Source organism: Eptesicus fuscus, chromosome 4 (genome assembly GCF_027574615.1).
Source record: "Eptesicus fuscus isolate TK198812 chromosome 4, DD_ASM_mEF_20220401, whole genome shotgun sequence".
Taxonomy (NCBI): Eukaryota; Metazoa; Chordata; class Mammalia; order Chiroptera; family Vespertilionidae; genus Eptesicus; species Eptesicus fuscus.
In genome coordinates, this window is record NC_072476.1 from 31972142 (window position 1) to 31995841 (window position 23700).

Genomic DNA, 23700 nt, shown 5'->3' on the forward strand with positions numbered 1-23700 from the left:
ACGCAGACCCTGCAAGGACACTCACTCCTGGCGGGAGGAACCATGGGTCTGTGCTGGGGCGGGAGGCAGAGTTTGAATTACGGAGGAGAAGGTGCACTTTGGTTCAGCAGGAACAAGATCCTCCTCCGAGGGAGCACTACCTGTGGGTTGGAGAGCTGGGACCTGGAGCAGGCTGTGTCTCCAGGGCATGGGGACAGCGGAGCTGCAGCTGAGCCTCCACCTGCAGGGAAGCAGGGGTTAGTGGTAGGGGTGGAGGTGAATGCAGGAGGGTCCTCTAGGCCACTTCCAAGTTTGAGCCTAGGTCAAAGCTGGCAAACCAGCCTCCCCCACTGTTCATACCCAATGGGCTAATGTGCAGAAATCCTGCTTACCCGCTCCTCACCTGCCCAAGGACACTCCTGTCTCCTAGCTAGGGTCCAACTCCTCAACCTGGTGTTCAAGGCCCAGGATTTGCCCCTCCTACCCATCCTTTACCCTGTACCGTCATCCAGGGGCCCCCTCCCTCCTTCCCCTACCCTTTCATTCTTGCCCCTGCTCAGTCACCTCTCCCCAAACCCCTCTCTCATAGCTCCACTATAAAGCCCCTTCCCATCTCTCCCCTGGGCAGTCTCCCTGAGCCCTGCTCTTTGGTCCAGCGTTTTATCTCTGTGCCTCATTTAGGTACCGCCAGCTGTCTCCTCAGCCAAATGAGGAGTTGGGTCCCCTAATACAGAGCTGGGTGGGCTTAATAGGGGGTCCCGTATGTGGTACCCCCTCCTCCGCTGCAGTCTCAGAAGGAGCGGTCCCCACTGGCCAGGATAGAAGAAAGGACGACAGGAGAGCCGGGTGCAGTCCCTAAAACAGGCTCTTTAATAACATTTATGTCTTCACTGAAGAGCTTCGCTTTCCCACCCAGCGCTGGACTGGCTGACACCTGCAGGAAAGCAGGGTCCGCTGGACGGATGGACACGGGGCCGATTGCAAGGCGGGTCCCGTGGCCCGGGGCCTGGCGCCGGGCTAGTAGAAGGAGTACTGGTTCTCCACCGCGCGCGTGCGGCCGCGGGATCCCTCGCCGGGCCCGGCCTCCGGGGGCTCCTCGGCACCACTCGCCTCCAGCAGCCGCTCGGCGCTGTTGCTGCGGCTGCGAGTGCTCAGCAGGCCCTCGGCGGGGGTGCGCGGGGCGGCGGGCAGGGAGGCAGCCGAGGACGAGGAGGCGGAAGAGGACGAGGCGCCGCCTGCCTCGGAGGGAGAGGCGGGCGGGCAGGCGGCAGCGAGGCTGGAGAAGTAGTGCTGGCCGGCAGGCTCGCTCCAGCAGGCGGGGGGCGCAGGCGCGGCGCTGGGCGAGGGCCCCGGGTCTGCAACAGGACCCAGCGCGTCAGTGCCCAGCTTGGTTCCCTCGTCCCCTTCCCCAGTCCCAGGGGTCAGGCTGGGCCCAGAGACACGGAGGGGTGAGGTGGCCTAGGGTCGCAGAGTCTCACCTGTGTCTAGGGAATGCCCGGTGCTGCCTCTGAGCACCCCTTCCCCTTGCAAGGAATCACTCAGGCGGCGCCGATGGGCCTGCCACTCGCCCTCCAATCCTAACGGCCCTGATTGCTTACAGCCGCCCCAGGCCGCGCCTTCATCCCACTAGAGTTGGCTAAGCTGGGATGCGGCCTAAGTGACTCCCTCCTCCCACTGCCCACCTGTCTGTTTCTTGAGCCATTACACCTACCAGGTGGGGCGTCTTACCAGGCGGGGGGCCTTGGACCCGCACGTAGCTGCGTAGGGTGATGTCTGCGGAGCCCCCTGACTCCAGCGGGATGGGGTGGGTGTGGAAGTGACGCAGCATGTCAAGCACCGACTGGAACCACAGGTGCTGGACGTGGCACTGCCCGTGGCCATTCAGGGACAAGCGCAGGTGCTGTGGGCATAGATCCGCAGGGTCAGTGGTGGGGTCCTGGACTGGCAATGCCTTGGGGGTCATTGGGAGGACCAAGTCTCATAGAAGCCCCTGGGGCTGTGTCAGAGCTGGCTCCTACCACATGAGTCCCACCTGGGGGTGGGGGTGGGGAGTCACTCCTGTGGTGGGGGTTGGAATGGGTGGGCAACAGAGCCAGGCTGGAACTGAAGGGAGCAGACATTTGTCCCTATGTTGGGAGCACCCACATCATGCCCCTCACATTCCCTATCTCAGGCCTCCAAAAGCCTAGCAGGTAGAGATGACAGCCCCGTTTTAGAGATGGGAGACTGAGGCACAGCGAAGGAGGGGCTCACCCAGTCACAAGGCACAGACTCCTGTTTGTGTGATTCTCCCTCCCTGCTCCCCACAGTGAAAGCCCAGAGGGCTGGAAATCACGGGGGGCTGGCAGGGAGGGACTGCTCCTCTCAGCCGTGCTGCAGTGGAAGCACCTGGAGCACGGGGAGCAGCTGGTGCCTCCCAGGCCCGCGTGGGGCGGATGCCCCAGGGAGAGGAGCCACAAGCCGGTGGCTCTAGCAGTGAGCACGTCTCTGGCTTCAGCTCAGCATGCGTCCCACAGGAGGGAGAGTGGCTGTCACTGGGTGTGTATGGCAAGAGGAGGTGAAAGGAGGGTTCCAGGATATGCACATGGCCTAGCCACCTACCTGCAGGACAGCCCAGGGGGTGGGGTGGTGGGGATGGTTCCCTGAGTGAATTCTGCCTAGCAGTAGGGCCAGGACAGTGAGCAAACCTGGGGAGCAGTAATGGCACCCAGGGCAGGGCCTTGTCCCAGAGGAACTGCCTCAAATCTGCTCTGGGCCTATGGGGCCGAGGCCCAGGGCAGGGCCTGAAGCAAAGTGGGTACATCTGTCTTTGGGACAACCTTTCAGATGTTTATTATCTGAAGGTGAAAAGAGCTGCCTCAGAGGGCAGAAGTCCTCCTCCCCAGGAGGAGTGTAAGCCGGAGGCGGGGTTCCTACTGTAGCCCACCACTAACTTCTCTCACCCTGGGCAGCCACCCTGCCTGGCAGGGCAGGAGCGGCAGGAGTCCAATGCGGGGTCTTTCTCCTGGGAGGAGAGGAGCGTCCAGCTCTTTCTTCTCCCCACTCTGGCCCCCATGCCCCGCACTGCCTGGGCACCATTCTAGCCTCTGGCTTGGGCATGAGTCAGATCCAGGCCCTTCAGGGAGGCTGCCTGGGGCAGTGCTGGCCAAGGAATAAACTTGGGGCTGCCAGGGATGGCATTAAGTGCCTGGTTGTCAGAGGAACTGGTAAGGGCAGCTGCTTTCCAAGGAGGTGTCCCTGGGGAGGTGCCGCCTCCTCCACACATGGACCACACTGCCGAGGACCAAGGCCCAGGGAGCCAGGGGAGGGCTCGCACCAGGCCAGCTGGGGGTTGGGACACTGACCACCAGGGTAGGCCTGGGGCAGGAGTGCTGGGTGAACCCTCCTCCAGCAGGACTGACAGGAACCATGTCCTGGGAGGAGCCTGGCTGGGTCTGTTTCCTTATCAGAAACTCAGGATTATGTTGGGGGGAGAGGGGCAAAGGTTGAGGTTTCTGCCTATTCTGGTCACACTGTAACCCCCCCACAGCCATTTGACTTTTTGGACATATTTTCCTTTGCACCTTAGGTCCTTATATTAGCACCTTAGGTCCTTATATTAGCACCTTAGGTCCTTATATTAGCACCTGGAGAGTCCACTTTGGGAGCACTGTCACACCTTTGCTGCGCCTGGATCACCCTTCCCCCTTCACCTCCCTCCCCTGCACATCCCAGGTCAAGGTCTGCTCTGCTCCAGCCCTCCAGCCCCAGCACAGCCCTCCTGCTGGGCCCACCTTCTCCTCTCCAGTTTGGTCCTCTAGGATCCACCTGTGTGTGGTTCCCTTCCATGTCCCTTGGCCTGGGGCCCAGGAAGGGGTGGTGAACTGACCTGAGAAGGCAAGAGGCGGGGCTATCTGGGAGTGGGTGGGGCAGGAGGGCCCTGGTTGAACCTAGTCCTGTACTGAGGTGGCTCTTGGTAGAGACCCTCTGGAGCCCCAGTGCTATGTGATCCCTAATACGCAGGGTCAAAGTTAAGTCCTTAGGAGGCCTGGCCTCCTGAGTGCTCAGCCACAGGAGGGGAATTCCCATCTGGTTAATGGAGAAGCCATATCTGAGGCAGACTTATAACACCCCAGAGAGGTGTGGGAGGGATCCAGATGGTTCCAAGAGGGTGGCCAGGGGCAGGCCTGGCCCATGGGAAGTCATGCCACACCTACACCCACCGAGCCTCCTCTTGGGGTATGGGCGCAGGCTCAGGGCTCACTCGGCCCCCTCGCCCAGGGCTGGCCACTCTGCCCATAGTCCCCCTGCACACTTGCCTTGGCCTTGCCTTGGAAGTTGAAAGTCAGTACGTATTCCCCAGGCCGAGTCTCACTCTGGCGGATCACGAAGAGGCCATGGCTCCGGGGCCCGCCTGCCAGCACCAGCTGAGCTGCCTTGACCCTGGACAGTGTCCCGTGGAACCAGGGGTAGTCAGAGAGCTCCAGCTCAGGGGCCACCTCGGGCTCTGGCTCTGCTCCCTCTTCCCCTGTAGAGGATGACAGAGGGAGGGGGTGGTAGGGGGCAAATACATGAGAGAAGAGATGCAACATCTTGTTGAGTTTTTACCTGTAAAACGCTGTTTGGATAATTTTAGAACAAGGCCAGGAGCTGACCCCACCCACTAGTTAAGCATACGAGGTCAATTGAGGCACAGAGAGGAGAAGGACTACCTGGGGCAGTCGCTCAGTCAGCAACAAACGTGAGAACAAATCAAATTTCCTTGTCCCTTACCCCTGGTTCTGACCCTCTGCACCCCCTCTGAGAGCATCTTCTGTTGGAACCAGGGCCTGTGGGAGGTTGTGATCTGGACTGGCCTACAAACGCTAGCACTCTGAGCTGCTGTGCAGAGGACTAGGTGGGATGAAATGTTACAACTTCTGAGGCTCAGGCTGGCAGCGGAGGAAGGAGGGGCTAGGAGAGCAGGCTGCCCCACTGCACCTGTGTTATTGCTGTCACCACCGCTGCCGCCTGGGGATTCCAGAGTCTCCAGGAAGGTCTCCAGTGGGACATGGACCAGGGACTCGCTGATGGCATCTCGAGCTCGGCCGTGTGGGGCTGTCACCACGGCTGCGGTTGTCTCTGGGAGTCGGGGCAGGTCCACTGCGGGAGAAGTGGCAGGTAAGAAGCACATCTGTCTGGCCATCTCGGAGTGACCACCCCCCCAACCCTGCCGTCCACTACTCCAGCCAGCTCTGCCCCCGCCTACCCTCGGTGAGGAGCTCACAGCTGCAGGAGGCCACGCGGCTGGCCAGACAGCCTCCCCGGGCACAGGACAGCTCTGCATCTTCCTCGCTGTCCCTGTGAAGGCAAGAAAGCATAGCCCTGTTCTCTCGTGGGATTCGGACCCTGGGCTGCTCACTGAACCAGGCAGTGGCTCACCTGAGGTCCCTGTGCCTCCATGTCCCTCTGTCACACTCTCAGCTTGCTCTTTGGCTACTATGTGTGACTGGGCCATATGAGAGAGGTCTCCAGGTGGGGACAGTCCTCCTTGAGGTTACACGACCCCTGCCTACTAACCCACAAAGGGCTGGCCTCCTCCTGGGGGGCCCCATGGAGTCCCACAAATGGTGGCAGGACCTGGCAGTGGGCGGGGCCTGGGCAGCTGCCTTCCCTGCCTCAGGCCTTTGTCTCCCCATTTGAGCCCCTGCCGGCTATAAAATACCGCAAGGTTCACCTTCACAGGGTCTGAGGAAAGAGTTTGCAGGGCAGATGGTTGGAAGGGTGGCAGGGGATGGATTATAACCACTTTGGGGATTGGGGGCTGGGTGGCACTCAGGACTTTAATTGTGCTTCCTTAAATGAAGCTGTTAATTAGAAAGCAGCAGCCCCTCCCCTCTGGGGTTTGGCTCACCCCATTAGCCAGAAGAGCTGTTGCCAAATGCTCTGCTGCTGGTCTGCCTGCCCCGCCTACTCCCAGCCTCAGGATCTCTCCTCGATGATGCAGCCAGCCGCCCTGTTGCTCTTCCTGTGCACAGCTGACAGCAGCTGCCCCTGTTCACCGCCACCCATGGCTGCCCACTGGCCCTGACTGAACAGCTTCCCGGGCTCTCAACAAAGTCTCCTCCTCACCAGCTCTAATTCTAACAACCTGAAGGCCTCAATGTTCCCTGCAAGTTCAGGCTCACACACACCTCCACACCTTTTGCTGGGCTGTTCTCTCTGCCCTCCCCTACCCCAGCCCTCTCTGCCTGGCTCAGGTCCAGTCTTTCTTTAAGCCTCTGAGATGGTGAGCACCTCTACCGGCATGCCTTATCTGAGCCCCAGGCTGGGTTAGGCACCTCCCCTCTATTCCCCCACCCCGGTACCTTTGGGCTGCCCCCCTCCCCCATCACCACTGCCCTTCTCCTAGTGGTCTCAGGCTCCCCTGGGGCAAGAACAAGACTTGATCCAACTTCCTCCTAGGTCCCCAGGCCCTGGCCCTGGCCCTGTAGAGCAGGCCTCAAAAAGCCTGCTGGGGATAGGGGTGGGGGTATGGATGAATGGCCGGCACCAACCTGGATACAACTGCCATGAGAAAAGTCCATTTCTGGAGCTCAGCACCAGATAGCTACCTCCAACCTGCCCCCCTGTCCTAGTGCCACTTGGGCACTCACCCAGGGTCCACGCAGCCCTGGATGTCAGCCACCCACGAGTGCTTCTGCAGGGAGTCGATGGTCTCCAGGATGTACTCTGCTCCATTCTCCACCTGGGGAAGGGGTGCCAGGAGTCCAGACAGTAGTCAGTACCCTAACCTCCGCCATTCTCAGCAGGGGGCTCCAGTCCCCAGGACAAACGGCTCATCCTCCCCTTCCCCATGGTGGCTCACTGGTGTGAGCATCAGGGAAGACAGTGGGGTCACCATCAAGCACCACCCCAAACCCGGGCCAAGGTCCTGGGGTAGAGCCTCCTCCCACACTCTCAGCAGCCCTTGGGGATGATGCTCAGGCACCTGAGATGAAGCCTGGGGAGGCCATGCTGCCTGGGGAAGGCTGGGCTGGTACCCTGGAGATGAGGTGAAAGGACCCACAACCCTCAAGTCAGCCAAGGGGCCAGCTGGCTCAGCACCCCGGGTTGAGGAACTCAGCTGCCTCAGTGGCTAGACCTTTACCTCTGAGGTCACCCCTGGAATAAGCAGCCTCCATAGGGGAAGAGGAGGGGAAAGCCCTTGCTGTGGGCCAGGCCCAGAGTGCCATCCTGCACATTCATTATGTGGTGAACTCTTCCCAACAGCCCTGGGAGGGGGGCAATGTGCTCCCCCAATTGTACAGATGAGAAGTCTGAGGTTCAGAGAGGCCAGGTAACTTGCTTAAAGCCTCACCAGCACTCTGGCAGTGCTGGGACGTGAACCCAGATCTCTATGGTGCCGAGGCTGCATGCTCTCAGCTTCCTGTGTGCCTCAGTGATAGCGCAGTTGTTGGACTCCCAGCATCCCAGAGCTGGGAGGGTCCTTTTCTGAATAGATGGGGAAACCGAGGCCCAGAGTGGGGCGGGCTCAGCCTCAGGGCTCCTGAGCACAGTCAGCAGCACAGTGGCCACTCGGCTGCTGGGAGTGATGCTCTGGACCTGTCTCACCCAGCAGATGGGAATGCCACGCAGGGAGGGGCTGTATCCTCAGCCCCCAGCCGAGGTGACTCAGACTCTGGGGTTGGCAAATGTGTGCTAAGTGAAAAAGGGAGTTCGTGACTGAACAGAGAACAAAAGCATAAACCCAACCAGGAGTCTGGAGAACAGAGTGGGGGCTCCATGCAGCTTGGGGTGCGTGGAACCAGGTCTCCAAACACCCTTTATTCCTCTGAGGAGGCACAGGGCACAGCCCTGGCAGCCTGGAGCCCTGTCCTCAGCACCCCGAGCAGCCTACCCCAGTGACATGGGTCCTAGAAAAAGGACGAACTGCACCCCGCCCACCGGGGTGCCTCTGTGGGACCATGTGGGTTCCCACACTCCAGTGCTCTGTGACAGGGGCATTTGTGTAACTGCTGCAGCCTGGCTCAGTTTGCCTGCCCACGGGGTGGGTATGTGCTGGCTCCAGGGTGTGTGTGTGTGTGGTGGGGGGGTGGGAGGGGAGTGGGGGGGAAGGGAGGAAGTGAAACTCAGGAGCTTCATGGGGCCCAGGAGGAAATAAGAATAGGGGGCCCTAGATAGAGGGTGACACCCAAGGCACTTGGTTCTAAAGCCCGGGCCTAGATTCAAGTCGTTGCGAGATGCCTGACATCTGTGTAGGGTGCTAAGACCCACCCAACGAGGACCCTCCCCCTGCAGTGGCCACAAGCTGAGCCGCCCACGAGGGAGGAAGTCTGGGGCAGCCAGAGGACCAGGGCTAAGGGTGAGACTCACCTTGAGCACAAACGTGTTGTCCTTCTCGGGCATCTCCAGGGGCATGGTGGTACGGACCTCGATAATGGCTGAGAGAGGGATGCTGACCTTGGGCCTGGAGGCCTGGGACGCCAGAGGAAGGGGCAGTGAGAGTCACCACAGGGCCTTCTGAACCCTCTCTACGCTCCCCACTTCCCAGATGTCAGAGCAGCCCCCAGCTTAGGATGCCATAGCAGCAGTGGCACAAAGGTGTTCCCATCCCCATTTCACAGACAGGTAAGCTGAGGGAGTCTCTGGGAAACAAAGGGACCACCTCCTCATATAGCCACACAGCAAGTGAGGGACAGGGCTGGGCTGGCATCGGAGTCTCCCACCTTTGAGCCCTGCAGGGTGAACTGCGCCAGGGCTGCCCTCCTGCCCGCTGCACCACCAGGTCTGTGGTTTTCACATTTTTTACCTTGACTCGTAGTAAGAAATACATTTGACATTGTGACCCAGTACACACACAGGTAAAAAGATCTCTGAAATAAATGTTTCAGCAGACATTAATTACCCTGTGTGATGGAGTGTGATATTTTCTATTTTATTCTAGTCCATTTAAAAATAATGCAGGTCTCCTCCTTCAAATTAGACTTCCCAGAGCACAGCTCTGGAGCCCGACTGAGCCAGGGTTCCTGGAACTGGGCAGGGCCATACCTTCCGGTGGAGGAAAAGGGACCAGCGTGGGGTTCAACCAAGGTGAGCTGGCAGGACTCCCAGGGAGGGCTACTCTGTGCCTGGCCCTCCCTACTTTGCCCCAAAGCTCCTGGCCATGACCCGCAAGCCCCCTGGGGTAGTTTGAGACAGATTCCTGGCAGGGCTTGGGCTCTGGGACAGGGACTTTCTCAGGAGGAAAGGGAAGGACCACGTGTGTGTGTTGGGGGTGGGGGGGGGGGGCGGGTGAGGCAGGCAAATGGGAATTCCTGGCAGCACTGGCTACCATCCAGCGGGTGCAGGGCTGGGCTTGGAGTGGTGATGGAGGGGCTCGGCTGACCAGGGCAGGCCACTGTGCCAGCCACTGGGGTAGGGGCCACCGGAGTGCATGGAACAGACAGAGGTCCGCAGTGAAGGCCTGGACTGGTGACCTCGGCTGGGCTCCCGCTGGCAGGAGGTACTCATTCCTCCGCCTGACATTTGAGGCCTATCTGTCCTGGCCCAGAGGCCTTGCCCCCTGATCCAGCCACACCTCACTGTTCTCTGGACAGAGCCATAGGCTGTTTCATGACTCCAGACCATCACCTATTTATAGCTTGTGCCTCTGGGAAATGCCTGTCCTGGGGCCCTGCTGCTTGGGGAGCACTTACGCAGCCTGAGCTTCACCACCTTGGGGCCCCTGGAGCACCCAGTGCTCACCCCACTGAGGTTTACCATCCAGTCCTGCAAATACCGGTCTCCTGGTGGCTCCACAATGGCAGGGGGCCAGCCTTGCACCGGGCTCTGAGGGGAGGGAGGCCACAGGCTGATTCATGGGGCTGTGAGAGGAAAGTCGTAGGGTCCCAGGAAACAGCCCCCCAGCATGAGCTCCTGTCCACTCCAGGGGTGCAGCTAGGTCTCCAGGACTAAAAGACAGTGGGGCCTATCAGCAGGGTCTCCCTGGGGCATACATTTGGGAGACCGGACTTGAGCCCTTACCATGGTATGATCCACCTTCCTACCAGCTGAATTCCCAGACATTTGCATGAAAAACAAAGGGTTGGCCTGGCTGGCATGGCTCAGCGGTTGAGCATTGACCTATGAACCAGGAGGTCACAGTTCGATTTCTGGTCAGGGCACATGCCCGAGTTGGGGACTCGATCCCCACTGGGGGCGTGTAGGAGGCAGCTGATCAATGATTCTCTCTCATCATTATGTTTCTATCTCTCTCTCCCTCTCTGACGTAAAAATAAATAAATTATATATAAATATAAAAAATATATATATATACACACCTCTGGCCCCAAAAGGAAGGGTTGGGGAGCGGGGAGGAAACCGCCTGCCTTCCTCAGAGGTGGGGGAGTGACCCTGCCCTCTGCCAGTGGTGGGTAGTGGGCTTAGTGGGGCAGCCAAGGCATCAGCTGCTGCACCCCCCCACCCCCAAGGCGGCAGTCGCTGCCATTGACAGCAGAGCAGCTGTGCCTGCCACTCAGTGCCTGAAGGCCGGGCCTCTTCCTCTGCCCTTTGGGTGACCCTGAGCAAGGCCCACCTCACTCCCCACCCTCACTGGGCCCTGTCTCCCTGTCTCACAACGGGGGGAATTGGGCTTCTTCGTCTATGATTTCTCTCTGGGAAGGCACCGTGGGGGCCTTGGTGAGCACGGAGTCTGGGGGGGGAGGGGGAGTGTGTGTGTGTGTGTGTGTGTGTGTGTGTCCCAGGACTTGGGAACAAAGCTCTTCAGACAGTGAGGGTGCCCCTGGGTAGTCCATCCCCTGCCCCTCCAATGGAACCCACGGCTCCAACAACCAGGGAGATGGGACAGAGGCGAGACGCAGGGTGACTACAGGCACTGAGGACAGAGTGGGCGAAGTCAGTGGCAGCCCTGGGTGGCTCTTGGGGTGCTGCCAGCTGCTGCACCATCACGACCGCCACCTTCCTGAACCTCCCAGTGCACGCGGCGCTCCCACCTCTCCGCTCCGTTCATTGCGGGGACCACCAGGGTGGTGGGCATAGGTCGCCCAGAGCTGCCACCCACAAACTATGTGCTTTGGGCAGGCCATCTCCACCCCTGATCCCCGGTTTTAATTTGTTTTCTCTTCTGTGACCTTGAGACCATGGGGCCCACCTTGTGGAGTGCCGGGGGGAGGAGGCTGCCCACCGGCTGGGCACAGGGCGGGCTCTCAGGAATGGGCACGACTGTTACCGTCATTCCCCTTTCCAAACACTGCAGGTCTGCCACCCTGGAGGAGATCCACGGCTGTGGCCAGGGCGCTTTTGGTGAGCCCCCAAGAGGGTACGGGGGCAGCGCACTCAGTTGAGCAGCAATGGAGGCAGCAGCTGGCGCTGAGCCTTTGAAACCGGAGGCCACAAAAGGGCCACCTGGGCAGGGGCTGAGCCGCAGCCTGGCGGCCGCACTGGGGCCCACAGGTTCCCCCCAGGACAGAGCAGCCCTCCCGGGGCCTCAGAGGGTGCCGGGAGCTGCCTGCCCTCGTCCCGCAGGCCTCCTCTCGGCGGCTCCAGCCACCCAGGGTCCCAGGGAAGGAAGAGGGCAGGGCGCCCAGCGTCCCAGCAGCACGAAGCGCGGCACCCAGCGCCTGTCCTGCAGCCGGGAGCCCCTCCGACACCTCACAGGCGCAGAGGCCTTGGGGGGTGACCTGTGGGCGAGGAGCGCGGGCCACAGCCCAGGCCCCTGACACTCACTCGGCCCAGGCCATGCCCAGCACCCACCCTCTCAGGCGGGCGGGGCGCTCACCTTGGGCGGCACGAAGAACTCCAGGCGGAAGCGCTCGCCGGCCACGGCCCTGCGCAGGAGCAGGCGGCACTTCTGCCACTGGGCGGCGCCGCCGGGGCCCGCGGCCGCGTCGTCCGCCACCATGAAGCGCAGCGCGCCCTCGCGCTGGATGTCCACCAGCTCCACCTTGGCCGCGAGCGTCCGCGACAGCCGCCAGCGCCGCGTCCATTTGTCGCGTGCCTCGGCCGGGGGCTCGGGGGCCCGCGGGGTCGCGTCGGGCTCGGGCGAGGCGCGCCGGTGCCACATGTCGCGCACGCCGTCCACCACGCACAGGCTCATGTTGCGCAGCGAGAAGCCCTTGCGGACGCGGGCCTTGGCCGCTGCGTGCGCCGACACGTCCTCGGAGCTCCGCGAGTGGCCGCACGCCGCCGCCTTGAGCGCGGCCGGCGGGGGCTCCATGGCGTCCGGGTGCTCGGCCCCCAGCACGCGGCGCACCTCCTCGCCGAAGACGTCCAGGAAGTTGGCGGCGAAGTGGCGGGAGAAGGAGGCCCCGGCGTCCGGTGTGTCGTAGGCCGGGTTGTCCCGCAGGAAACGGCAGAACTTGTGCGCGAAGTCCACGGCCGCCGCCTGGGCGTGCAGCTCGCAGAACTGCCGCCAGTCCGGGGCGGCGGGGGCGGCGGGGCCGGAGGCGGCACCATTCATGGCTTCCGTCCCATCGCAGCCCTCGGCAGCTGCGGGTGAGAAGGGCTCCTGGTGACTGTGTGACCTCCGACCCGGGTGCCCGCCTGTCCCCGCTCGGGCCCTGCTCCCCCAAGGCTCGCGCAGGGGGTTGGGGGGTGGGGGTGTCTGTGACAGTGAACCTGCATCTTTTCTGTCAAAGAAAGGAGCTGGCCGCCATCTTGTTTCCCATTTTGCTATGACCTTCAGATTCTCCGGGGGCGCCATCTTAGGTCCCGCCTTCCCTTCCTCTGAATTAGCCAATCGCACAATAATGTGAACCCGAGCTCGGAGCCCTGACCAACCAAGTCAGAGTCAGAGGGAGGGCAGGGCAGACCCGGGGGCAAGAAATAAAACCCAAAGGGACTTCCCATTGGGTGTGCTTTGGCCATGATTTTCGGCCGCAGCTGCACCCTCTGCAGAAGTCAACCGGCCTTGCCCATCCAGTTTGAGTGTTTGTCTCATCCCGCAACCCCGTGAGCGTTTCTAGCAGCCTGTGTGTGCTGGGCGGGCGAGGGGCGGCTCTCCAACAGGCAGCCTTCCTGAGGAGCCGGTGGGTGAAGAGGACCAAGGTGTGTCTGCAGGAGGGGAGACCCCATTTACTGTCTCCGGACAGCAGCCTCCAGCAGGGACCCCAAGGTCATTCCTGGGGCCGCAAAAGGAGGCTGGGGTAACAGGTGCCTTGAAGTGGGGTCCCCATGAGCCTCAGTGACCTCACTTCCCCAAATAAGCTCTTCCGGGCTCCCGAAGCCCCGTGGACAAGAAGTCACGTGCAATCCTTTGGGCTCTCCTTTTGAAATAGGCGGGGAACCAGCCTCTCCTCCCCTCATGCCGTCCAGGTGGTGCCCAGGGGCCCACAGAACCTCTTCTCTTGTAGGCAGCACTTTAGCTGCCTCTTCTCCAGAAACTGACCTCACTCTATAGGTCTGTTCCCCACACTGGAACCCAGTCATCATTTATGAAACATAAGACAGATCAGGTCCCTCCTCTGCTCAAAATCTGCAATGGCTCCCATTCCACTCAGAGTAAAAGCCAGAGTCCTACCCTTGGCCCCGAAGACCTCACCCGATCTGCCTCCACTTACCTGCCTGAGCTTACCTCCTGCCACGCTTCTTGCCCATTCTGCCCCGGCCACACCTGCCCCCTGTCATTGCGGAAGCATGGCCCTTTGCACTTCCCTGGAATGTTCCTTCCTCCACATTCCCTCACCGCCTTCAGGTTTCTGCTCCAATACCATCTGGTCTGATAGCCTTCCCTGACCACCACTCCACTGAGAATAAGAAATGCCCCCACTCCACCCAGCACTGGCATCTCCTGCCCTTTGCCTGCTTACTTTTCTCCATAGTGTTTTCCCTCGTCCGACATACCCCTTATTCACTCGCTTGGTGAATGCCGGCTCCACGAGGCAGGTATTCTAAGTCTTATAAGTGGCTGTGTCCCCAGTGCTTGGCACATGATAGGCACCCTGTAAACAACGAATGAATGATTAAGTGAATGTGTTTGGCTGCTGGGCATGTCACAGCTGTCACCACCTGAACTGTCCCATGGGGCCTGGGGACACACAGCTTGTTAATGACAGGCCTGGGATTCTCACCCCGACTCCAGGGCTTGGGGGCCACCTCCTAGTGTGGATCAAGTGTGACGAATTGTTCATGCTGGCATTGAGGGTACTGCCTCCTCAGACTTCTTTCCACCACAGTGGCCTGCATGCTGTACTTGTGTTCCCATCTCCTGGAGACCTGTGGGCTCCAGAGGGCCCATCCACATCCAACCTCTTGAAGAGGCTCCAATCCGGGAATCCCAGCTGTCTCCTCACCCAGCTCCCTCCTCCTTATTCCCAGCCCATCCCTCATCATTCTGGTTTACCAAGCTACTTGGTATTTGGGGGCTTTGCCTCCTTGTGTCCCAATATGGCCATCAGCCCTGAGACACAGGCACAGCCCACTGTGTTTATGCAACCCTCTCCCTGGGAAGGGCTAGGGTGGATTTACCAATGGAGAAGAGGGTGAGCCTTGGGGAGCCCATCCGAGGGGGCCAGCCCAGTGTTAGGGGAACTAAGACAGAGGGTCATGCCCTCAGCTGCCCTCCCAGGATCCCACATTTCCTGGCATAGCCCTTGAAGCTCTTGGGAGTACCATCTCATCTCTTCTCTGGGATCCAAACTCTGTAATTAAAGCCAGGTAAAAATAGCTGCCCCACTTCTGTGAGATCATGTGCAGGGCCTCTGGGCCATAGGGCACTGTGGGAATTCCCTCTCACCTTGGGGCACCTCTGGCCATCGATCTGCAGTCAATAACCACAGGACAGCCCCAGGGAGAAAACAGGCCACTTGATGATACCACTTAGCATAGAGGACCGTTTTCTAAACCAGCAGGTCTCCTGCCCTAGTATTGGCGGAGAGGCAACAGGGAGCTAGAAGATTTCCTGGAGGAGGCGGGCCTACTTTGGGCTTCCTGGCTTGAAGAGAATGAAGACAGCCCTCCCTATAGGCCTGAGCAATACCTGGGAGGAGTGGGACTGAGGCACCCATGAGCTTGGCTCATACTGAGCCTTTTTAATACCCTGCTCTTCCACCTTTCTTTATCTGGCTAAATCCCACTCACCCTTCAATAATTAATCCAGGGACACTTCCTCCAGGAAGCCTTCCCTGACCTCTCCCTGCCAGGTGACATGAGTGTCTCCTCTGAGCTCCCACAATCCCCTCCTATACATCCCTCTAGCAAGGTGTAAATTGCAGGGTGCTCCAGATATGTTTCCATGTCTCTCCTTCTCATCTGGCACAGGCACTCTTTGGGGGCAGAAGGCAGGCCTGAGTCATGTCAGTAATGGAAGTAGAGGCAGAAACGCACCTGCCACCACCACCAAGGCCTCCAGAGAAGGCCTCAGCCTGCCCCGAGGAGAGGGGTGTTTTGGGGGGTCAGAGTGGGGAGAAAGCCCTGCAGCTAAGACCATGAGGGCCTGTCCCCGTGCTCCAAGCCCATCCATTTTACCCAGCAGGGCAGTTCCCCAAAGTGAACACCTCCCCACTGTACCACCGAGACCAGCAGGATGGCCAGACTGGATGACACGGCGCCTGGAAGGGCCAGCACTGGAGCCATCACCAAGTGTGGATGCCCCTGTTTGACACAATTTTGCTCCCACCTCCCACACGGGGCAGGTGGGGCAGGGAGGAAGTCAGTCCCCGTTCCCCATCCTCTGGCATTAATCCCTGTTCCTCCTGCTCTTCCTGCTGGCTGACAATATGCTTGGCAAGAGGGGGCAGAGTAGAGACAGAGCCCTGGGGACAGGCTCTCATAGGGGGGCCCCAGCTCGCCCTCACTGGAGGTAGGGGTGGCACTAGAGAGGAATTTGCTAAGGATATGGTGGCTGTGGCCATGTCCTCAGGAGGGACTGGCCTGGGAGGATGGTCCTAGCTTGACCTTCCCCACCCACCTTGTTGCTGGCCAGCAGTCTATAGGCCTGATGCCCGGCACAGCAGCCCTCAGTGTCCCCTGGGTCCAGCCGGGCTACAGAGAAGTGGCAGGGGTTGAGCAGCCAAAGATAAAAGTCACAAGCAGCAGGGCCAGCAGGAAGCCCCATACTTAATTACAGACGGGAGACTGGGGCCCAGGCATGCCTCTCTGCAAAGGGGAGGCTGCAAGTCACATGGAAGAGGACTCGGACCCAGCAGGGGCAAGGCTGTGCTGTGGGCCAGAACTGGGGTGAGACCAGGTGCAGGGACCTTGGCTGACCTGGGCTCAAGGCCTGACCAGACTGCTCTCCGGGTGAGTGGCTCCTCCTATGGCCCCAGAGACCTGTGAGTCAGGGCAGGACAGTGCAGGATGGGCCTCCCCAGGCCTCAGCTTCCCACCGATGAAATGGGGTGCTGGAGCAGTGGCTCTCGTGGCCCCTGGCTCTGAGGGCTCTTGGACATTGTTTACTGGGGCCCTTCTATCACTCCCCTGGGACCCGGGGCAGGCGGGGCCTCCTCTCACCGTCACAGGCTGCTTTGAGGATTGGGGCTGGAGACAAAGGGCGCCATGGGGTCTGGGCATCAGGTGCTGGCTCCCCAGGGGCCTTGGGCGGCCAGACCACCCTCCCTCGATCATCACCCGGGCTTTGTGTTTCTTTTTTCCAGGCTCAGCTGGGCTTTCTGGCTTCTCCTCCTGGATAAATGTTTTTTGTTCCCATCTCGCCAGGGCCGGAGCAGGATGGGATGGGGCTTCAGGGAGGCGGGGCAGGGGAAGCCTAAGGATCTCTGCTTTCCAAGCGCAGACTCTCCTAACCCCTTCGACAGGAACCAGACAAGAGACCATCCCCCACCCCTGTGAGTAGAGGCCTGGGAGAGGGGGCGGCTGGCCTTCCGGTGGTAAAAATAGCGCTGACAATTGGAAAAGAAAAAGAAGACCAGTTGTCAACCCCCGCAGCACGCAGTTCCGGATCCCACGGCCAGGTCATTCCTTAAAATATTGATGAGGCATCTTAGCCGCCCCCGCTAATGCACAGAGGACCAATCCATCCACCACACAGGGTGGTTGCCTGGGCGGGAGGGGGTGGGGGACCGCCTGGCCCACCGAAGGCTTCCCCTCTCCCCCACCCCTCTGCAGCAGTGTTTCTGGGGAGCGCCAGCTGGAACTGGCCTCCCTACCACAGGAGACAACTGACCCCTCACCCCCTTCCCGGGGAAGGGAAGGAGGCCCAGCAGTGCAAACTGGCAGCCCTCAGAAAGGCTGCCTCGACAGGCCACACCTAGGCAGGACCTGGGCAGCATCCTGCACCACCAAGACCTCCCCCCACTCCTTCTCCTGCACCCAGTTCACCCAGGTGCAGGAAGGGATGGTAAGGGCCAGAACTAAGGGTAGGGTCAGAACTAAGAGTGCCCACCCCATAAAGCATTCATGATGGGGAGACTGAGGCTTCTTCTTGGGGTCCCCCAGTACAAGAAGAGGAGACAAGCCTCACTTGGCTCTTCCCTGGGAAGCTGGCTCTAACGATGCCCACTGATGTCCTCTCCTCTGGGCTTCTTAGGACCACTGGCCTGGCCTGGCCGGTCCAGCCCAGCACTCACAAGGCTCCTTCGGTCCTCCATCCTACTGCTCTTGCAGCTGCCCTCCTGGCCTCTGTGGGACACTCCCCTCCAGCCCCCTCTCTCCATCTCTCCCCGTGCAGGACAGACAACCTTTGGGCAGGTTGTTCCATCAGCCAGGAGTGCCTGCTGCCGCCTGACTGCCCCCTGCAGATGGAGGCACAGCAGAGACAGGGCAGGCACATTCTCTCTTTCACGGCTGGCTACTTGGGTGTCAGTTCTCAAGTCTACTCCCCACCTTATCCTGACTCCCTCCCCCTGAAGTGTCCCCACGGGGCAGGTTCTGAACCAAGGCTTCCTGTGAGAGTGAGGTGTGGCTGGAATTCCCCAACCTTTCCTCCCCAGAACATCTGTGCTCACCCCATGACCCTGCCTGAAGGTATGATTTTGTCTTAACACCCTTGAACCTGCTGGGACTTTGATGCAGAGTGTGTGGGGGAGGACACTCTGACTAGTGACTGGGACAGGTTAAGAGCCCTTGGGACTTTGTCTTGGGTGAGTGCGAGGGGGGCACTCAGGGGGTTCCAGCTTTTCTTAGCATCAGTTTCCCTGGCTGTAAAGTGGGACCATCCTGCTCGCCCACACAGGTTATTCCCGGTCCAAGGCCATGCTGAGGAGCATGGCGAGCATCGCTAGGAGGCAGCTGTTAAAAGCTGGGAGAGCAGCTCACACCGTTCACAGGACCCCCAGCCTTTGTCACTGCGGGCGTGGAAGACCTCTAGCTTTCACTGACACCCCGAACCGTGACAGGCCCTGCTGGCTTGGACCTGCAAACTTCCAAGCCTAGGGGGCCCCACAGCTGCATCCAACAGATGTTCCCATCAGAGGGGCCACTGCCTGCTGTCTCCCTCTCTCCACCTCTGGTCACTTGACTCACTGGGACAGTGGAGCGGTTAAAAGCCTGAAATCTAGAGCCAGACCTCCTGGGTTTGAATCCCAGCTCCTCTGCTTCCTAGCTGTGTCACTGTGGGTATGTGACTCAGCTTCCTGGGGCCTCCGTTTCTTCATCTGTTAAAACAGAGGGTGATACCAGCACTGACTGTTATCAAAGGGCCGTCATGAGGATCAGATAAGTAATTTGTTTAAAAGTAAAGTTCTTCTGCTCCTAGTTCCTAAATGTCTTGCATTCATTCCCTCTTTTCCTCCCATTGCTCTGGGCAGAGGGTCACAGTCATCTCTGCTTCTACTGCCCTCCCCCCCCCCCCCCCCCAAATCCCCTGACACATCCAGGCTCCATAGAGTAGCCAAGGCCATCTTGCTGGAACCCACATCTACCAGTAATTGGCTATGCCCCTATTTAAAGCCCCTTTCCTCTCACATCTTCCATGCCAGGAAGAGAGGGTTCTGGCAAGGGGAGGTGACTGGCCCATCTTTCACTGGATTTACACTGGGCCCCTACTGGGTGTCAGGAGCCGTGCTGGCAGGTCCAGGGTCACAGACAGATGAGAGGGGAATGTGGAGCCAGGTTCAGATCTGCCCCTTCTGTAGCAGATGCTGGCCCAAATAGAGCCCTGGAGAGCTCTCCCTCTCAGGACACAATTGGGTTACCTAGCCCCTGACTCAGGAATAGTGATGTCTAGACTCAGAGGAGAGGGCACTCTGACAGGCAGGACAATCCAGAGCTGGGCCCTGCAGGAATTAGATGTCATGTAAGCACGAGTGGGGTTCAGGACAATACACTGCACCAGGGCCTGGGGGCTTAGGAGGAAATCCCATCTTCCTTCAGGAGCACCTGGTGCTGGACAGTTCCTGGGCAGGCTCTGCAGATGGAGCGCAGGCTGGCATGGCTCTGGCTGCACTAGCCTTGCCCTCCTGGGGTTGCAGAGCAGAGGCACCCCCCACTCCAGCCTTGGCCCGAGCCTTGCAGCCTCTCCCTCTCTCCCAGTGTCATGGATCTCCCTTTGGCCTTGATTCATATTCCTCCCAGGCCTCCCTAGCCCCTGACTCAGCCCCCCAAACTTGCAGAACGCCACCCTCAACCCCTACCACTCAGCCCACCAGCCTGCCTCCTGACTTTTTCATGACACATGTACCATGCCTCCCCTGGATTCTGAATAACCCAGAACTCTGGTATTGTGGGTGATTGTAAAGGTTCCCTGGGCCTTTCTCTGAGCAATCAAACTCCCTGCCTGGCTGATACCCAGCACCTCAAACTCCCCACATCCAAGTTCTAACACATCCTCTCCCTCCAGCCCCTGCTTGTCCTCAGCTCAGAGTCTTTTAGTACCCATTGCCCCACCTGCTCCACTTCTCTGCCCGAATAGGTGGCAGGCTCCAAGTCCACAGAGGCCTTGGGAACGCCCTTTATACTGTCCCTGCCTCCACTCCTCCCCGCCCCCAACCCCTCCACAATGCCACATTGCTGTGGCCTGTCTTCACCAGACCATGAGTCTCCAGATGAGTGTTATACCCACCATAGGACCCAGGTGGGCCCTACATACAGAGGATTGGAGGTATCTGGCGAATGGAGCCCAAACCCTGCTTCACCCAGTGGAGCCGAAAGATGCTGTACTCCCATATACTGACGCCCTGTCTCCCTGTGCCCCAACAGGTGCGGGCTGTGACCTCCTTCAAATGTTGAGAAGTCACATCTGCTCTCCCCTGGGACAGAGTACAGCCATAAAAACTTCCCCAGACTCCAAAGCTGCCACCACCCTTCCAAGTCCCATGTGGACAGTAAGGCACAGAAAGTGAGATAGGCTTCAAGACTGGAGACACCTAAACCAGGAGACACCTAAACCCCCAATTCCCTACAATCCAGGATAGGTAGACAGGGCAAGAGGTAAGAACCAGGCTCTTGTCAGAGAGAAGTGGTTCGGAGGCCTGGCTTGTTGGTTGAGTGACTTTGGGCAAGTCATCTCACCTCCTTGAATCTCTTTCCTTCTCTGTAAAATGGGGATAATGATAGAACAAAACCCACAGAGTTGTTGTGGAGATTACACGAGAAACAGCATGATGCCCTTAGCCTGGCAGGAGTCGTCTTGAAACCAAATGCTCAGGTGCCCAGGTTCCACCTGGCAAGGGGGGTATCTTCCCTCCAACCCTCCCTAGAAAAGCCCACCCTTGGGTGTGAGTGCAAGGGAGACCCACTAAATAGGGAGGAGGGTTTAGAAACTTTAGACAGGTTTTCCACCATAAGGATAAGAAGAAATGCATTAACTCTCCATTACTTAGAGCTATTCAACTAACCGGCTCCAGAACTCTTGCCCACCATCATTCACGCCCCAGGGTGAGAGGAGTAGAAGAAAGCAGCTTGTGGGAAACTGCCTTGGAGACCCTAACAAATGCTCTGACCCACACCAGCTTAACCGCACTGCTTGGCCGTTCTCAAAGTTCCTAGAGCTGAAAGGTTCTAGGTCAGTCCCCAACCAATGGCCTTCTGGATGGAGCAGGGTGGCCGGGAGGAAAGAGATTTGTTCAAAGTGGGGGGCAGAGTAGGAGGGGGTTCATGTTACACCCCCAACAGAGCCAGCCAAAGCCTCTTAGGATAACCACCCCTGCTCCTCGTGCCCTGGCAGAGGTGCTCATTCACCTCATACTCAGTGACCTGTGTTGCAGGGGGCAATGCTTGCTCAGCTAGGATGCAGGCAGCACCGTTCCCATTTTACAGAGTAGATAGTGAAGGCTCAAAGGGCAGGGGTAGGGTTCAACCCAGATGTGACTCCAGACCTAGGGGCTCTCCCCTGCACCAGCTCGGTGTGAACAGATTCTGGTTTAACATGTTCACAGTCACTCCTGAGGCTGCCCGGTCCCCCTCGCCCGCCCCCGCCCGCCCCCCCACCCCCCGCGCAGCTCCCAGGGGCCAGTCCCTGTGCACTTCTCCCCCTGAAGACCTCACTTCGTGGGCTGCTGGTGCCGGACGGGTCCCTGCCTCTGCTCGCCTTGGCCGACGGGCTGGCGCGGTTCCGGGCCCCGCGCAGCCCGCAGGTTCATCAATGGCCAAGGCCGAAAGGCCTGAATGGAGGGCACGAACCGCCCCTTCTTAAAGGCGCCGGCCTCGGGCACTCTCAGCGGTCCTCCCCACGATCCCGGGGTGGGCGGGTCGAGAACGGGGACCATGAGAAAGAAGGCCTGGGCCGAATGGAGGGCGTGCCGGCCGCCACTGTGGTCTGGAAGGTGTCCCTCCGGTGGGACACCCTGATTCCAGGCTGGCCCTCCCCGCCCCCACAGCCCAGGGAAAAGGCCGGGCGCCCTCCACCCCAGCCAGGGACCCTCCTCTAGGGGGCCGCTGCCCTCACCCTCCCTCCCGCCGGCCCGGGCCCTAGGAGGGGGCGGAGGCACAGCTGCTCCGGAGGCGGCTCGGCCCCTCCCGTTACTCCCGCTCCGCCCGGGATGGGGGTCGGGGAGCCGATCCCCGCAGGGGGCGCATCTCCTCCGTCAAGCTCCCTCCCACCCGCGCACACAAAGACTACACACGCGGACCGGGGCGCGTGCGGCCGCGCTCCTCGGGGCAGCGGCGCTCACACACACGCACGCCCTCAGGGACCCCTGGGGTTCGGGGTGACGCACGGGGGGGCGAGGGAACTGAGGACGAGCAGGCCGTACCTACAGGCGCGCAGCTGCGGCCGGGCGGGCCGGGGCGCCGGCAGAGCGCTGCCCGGACCGCGGTCGGGCTCCCGGGGCCCCGCGGCTCATGGCCTGCGGCGCGTGTATGCTCCCTCCGGGCGGCAGCGGCGCTGGCGGCGGCTCCTCTCTCCCTCGTCCACAGCCTCCGCGGCTCGTGCGCTCCTCTCGGGCCCAGCGCGGCCTCGGCTCGGATCTCCCGGCGGCCAAGCCCCGCGCACTCGGAGCCCAGCTCCGCGCCGCGCGCCCCGCCCGCTCCCCCTCGGGCCCCCCGCCCGCCTCCCCGGCCCCGCCCCCGGCGCGGCCCCCGCCCCCGGCCCCGCCCCGCCCCGCCCCCGGCCCCTGGCGCAGCCGGAGCTGTACCCGCGGCTGGTGCTCACTTACTCGGGGCAGCAGCAGTGGCAGGGCGGCGCGGTCCGGGGGCCCAGAGGGTTAGGGAAGGGCCTGCAGCCGTCCCATTTGGGGCGAGAGTCCGCGACCGCCGTGTCTCACGGAGCCGGCCCAGGCCAGGCGTCGGGATCTCCCCGGCGTGGAAGCGTCCCTCGGGGCCTGGAGTGGTGGCTCCGGGAGCGTGGCGAGGGGGGGCCGGGTGGGTGGCCTGCCTGGTGGGGCCTCTGGGACGTGGGCGCCCTTTGGGGACAGCCAGCCGGCGGAGGTTGCTATTGCCCTAGACCCTCAGCCTTCAGGACAATGGGAGCCTCGAGGAGGCCCAGATGTCACAACCGGGGAAGTTGACGTCTACTTCTCATAAATCCCGAGGGTGCGCACCACGCCCCCTCCCTCCAGCCCTCGGGCTGCCGGAAATCGCCGGAGGCTAGGGCAGGGGAGCCGGGAGCGGGTCCTCACCTCTCCCTGTCCCTGCCCCACCCCGTCGTGCGTCGTCGTCCGTCCGGGGCTGACAGGGCTCCACAGCCCCCGAACCAGAGCTTAGGTCAGGGCAGAGGCTGGACTGGCTGAGAAAACAAAGACTCGGCTAGCCTCTGTGGGCACTTGTGGGCTGACCCTGGGGGCCTCCAGGAGACCTCCCAGAAGAGGCGGAGAGACCCTAGCAGGCCTGGAAGGGGTCTGAGAAGAGAGGGGCGGCATCGATCCATGGCGGGTGGGGGTGCCCCAGCCCCTTCTCTCCTCTCCTCCCCCCTGCCCCCAGCCCTCAGCCTCTATAGGCATATCAGCTTTTCCCGGCCCTCACTGCAGCCCTACCTCTCGCAGTTCTGTGGCCTGCCAGGGAGTGCCTCCATCTGTTGCTCTCTCCCACCCTTAGGGACCTCTGACTGGTGTAGCGGGCCCTTAACCTTTCCCAAAGCCATTTCACATCTAATTTCCCAGGAAACAGGACAGGCAGGGAAGGTTTTTTTTGTTTTGTTTTGTTTTAAATCTCAGTCTTGTGGATGGAAAGCATGGGGCCTAGAGAGGAACAGTGGGTTGGTGAAGGTGGAGGCTAGCCTGGAGCCCTGCCTGGACCTCCTGCCCACCAGCCCAGGGCTGCCCTCCACATGGGCTCTGGAGCAAGGCAGGTCTTGTCTGAGGCCCTGGAACCCAGCCCCTTCCCTTCCACACACATACCAGCTGCTCTCTCGGCAGGATATGGCCACAAAATATTTAATGAAAGCTTAGGCGTGGGCCAGCCATCCACTGTAGCTGCACACTGGCCTGGAGGCCT

The 23700-nt window shown here is 60.6% G+C and overlaps 1 protein-coding gene across 3 annotated transcripts; it reads right to left on the bottom strand.

The window, feature by feature from the left end:
- Nucleotides 1-850: 850 nt before the first annotated feature.
- On the bottom strand, nt 851-22227 carry SH2B2 (SH2B adaptor protein 2). 3 transcript variants are annotated; one of them, XM_054714257.1, is made up of 10 exons: nt 22023-22062; nt 13780-13877; nt 11717-12426; nt 8314-8415; nt 6594-6685; nt 5207-5298; nt 4939-5100; nt 4278-4486; nt 1708-1879; nt 851-1334 (listed from the first exon to the last, which is right to left on the bottom strand). In XM_054714257.1, exons 3-10 carry the CDS (start codon nt 12395-12397, stop codon nt 997-999), a joined length of 1848 nt encoding a protein of 615 aa, XP_054570232.1. In that variant the 5' UTR covers nt 12398-12426; nt 13780-13877; nt 22023-22062; the 3' UTR covers nt 851-996. The 3 variants fall into 3 exon arrangements, with proteins under 3 accessions (XP_054570232.1, XP_054570233.1, XP_054570234.1); XM_054714258.1 differs by lacking the exon at nt 13780-13877 and having other exon boundaries at nt 22023-22227; XM_054714259.1 differs by lacking the exon at nt 13780-13877 and having other exon boundaries at nt 22027-22091.
- Between the last annotated feature and the right edge of the window lie 1473 nt (nt 22228-23700).

What these genes read in the sequence shown, in the direction of transcription:
- SH2B2 (XM_054714258.1), bottom strand. Translation starts at nt 12,397, where the DNA reads ATGAATGGTGCCGCCTCCGGCCCCGCCGCCCCCGCCGCCCCGGACTGG. An exon ending in ACTTCCAAGGCAAGGCCAAG is followed by an intron (nt 1,880 to 4,277) that starts GCAAGTGTGCAG and finishes CTATGCCCACAG; the next exon opens with CACCTGCGCTTGTCCCTGAA. An exon ending in GGTCCAAGGCCCCCCGCCTG is followed by an intron (nt 1,335 to 1,707) that starts GTAAGACGCCCC and finishes GTCCTGTTGCAG; the next exon opens with ACCCGGGGCCCTCGCCCAGC.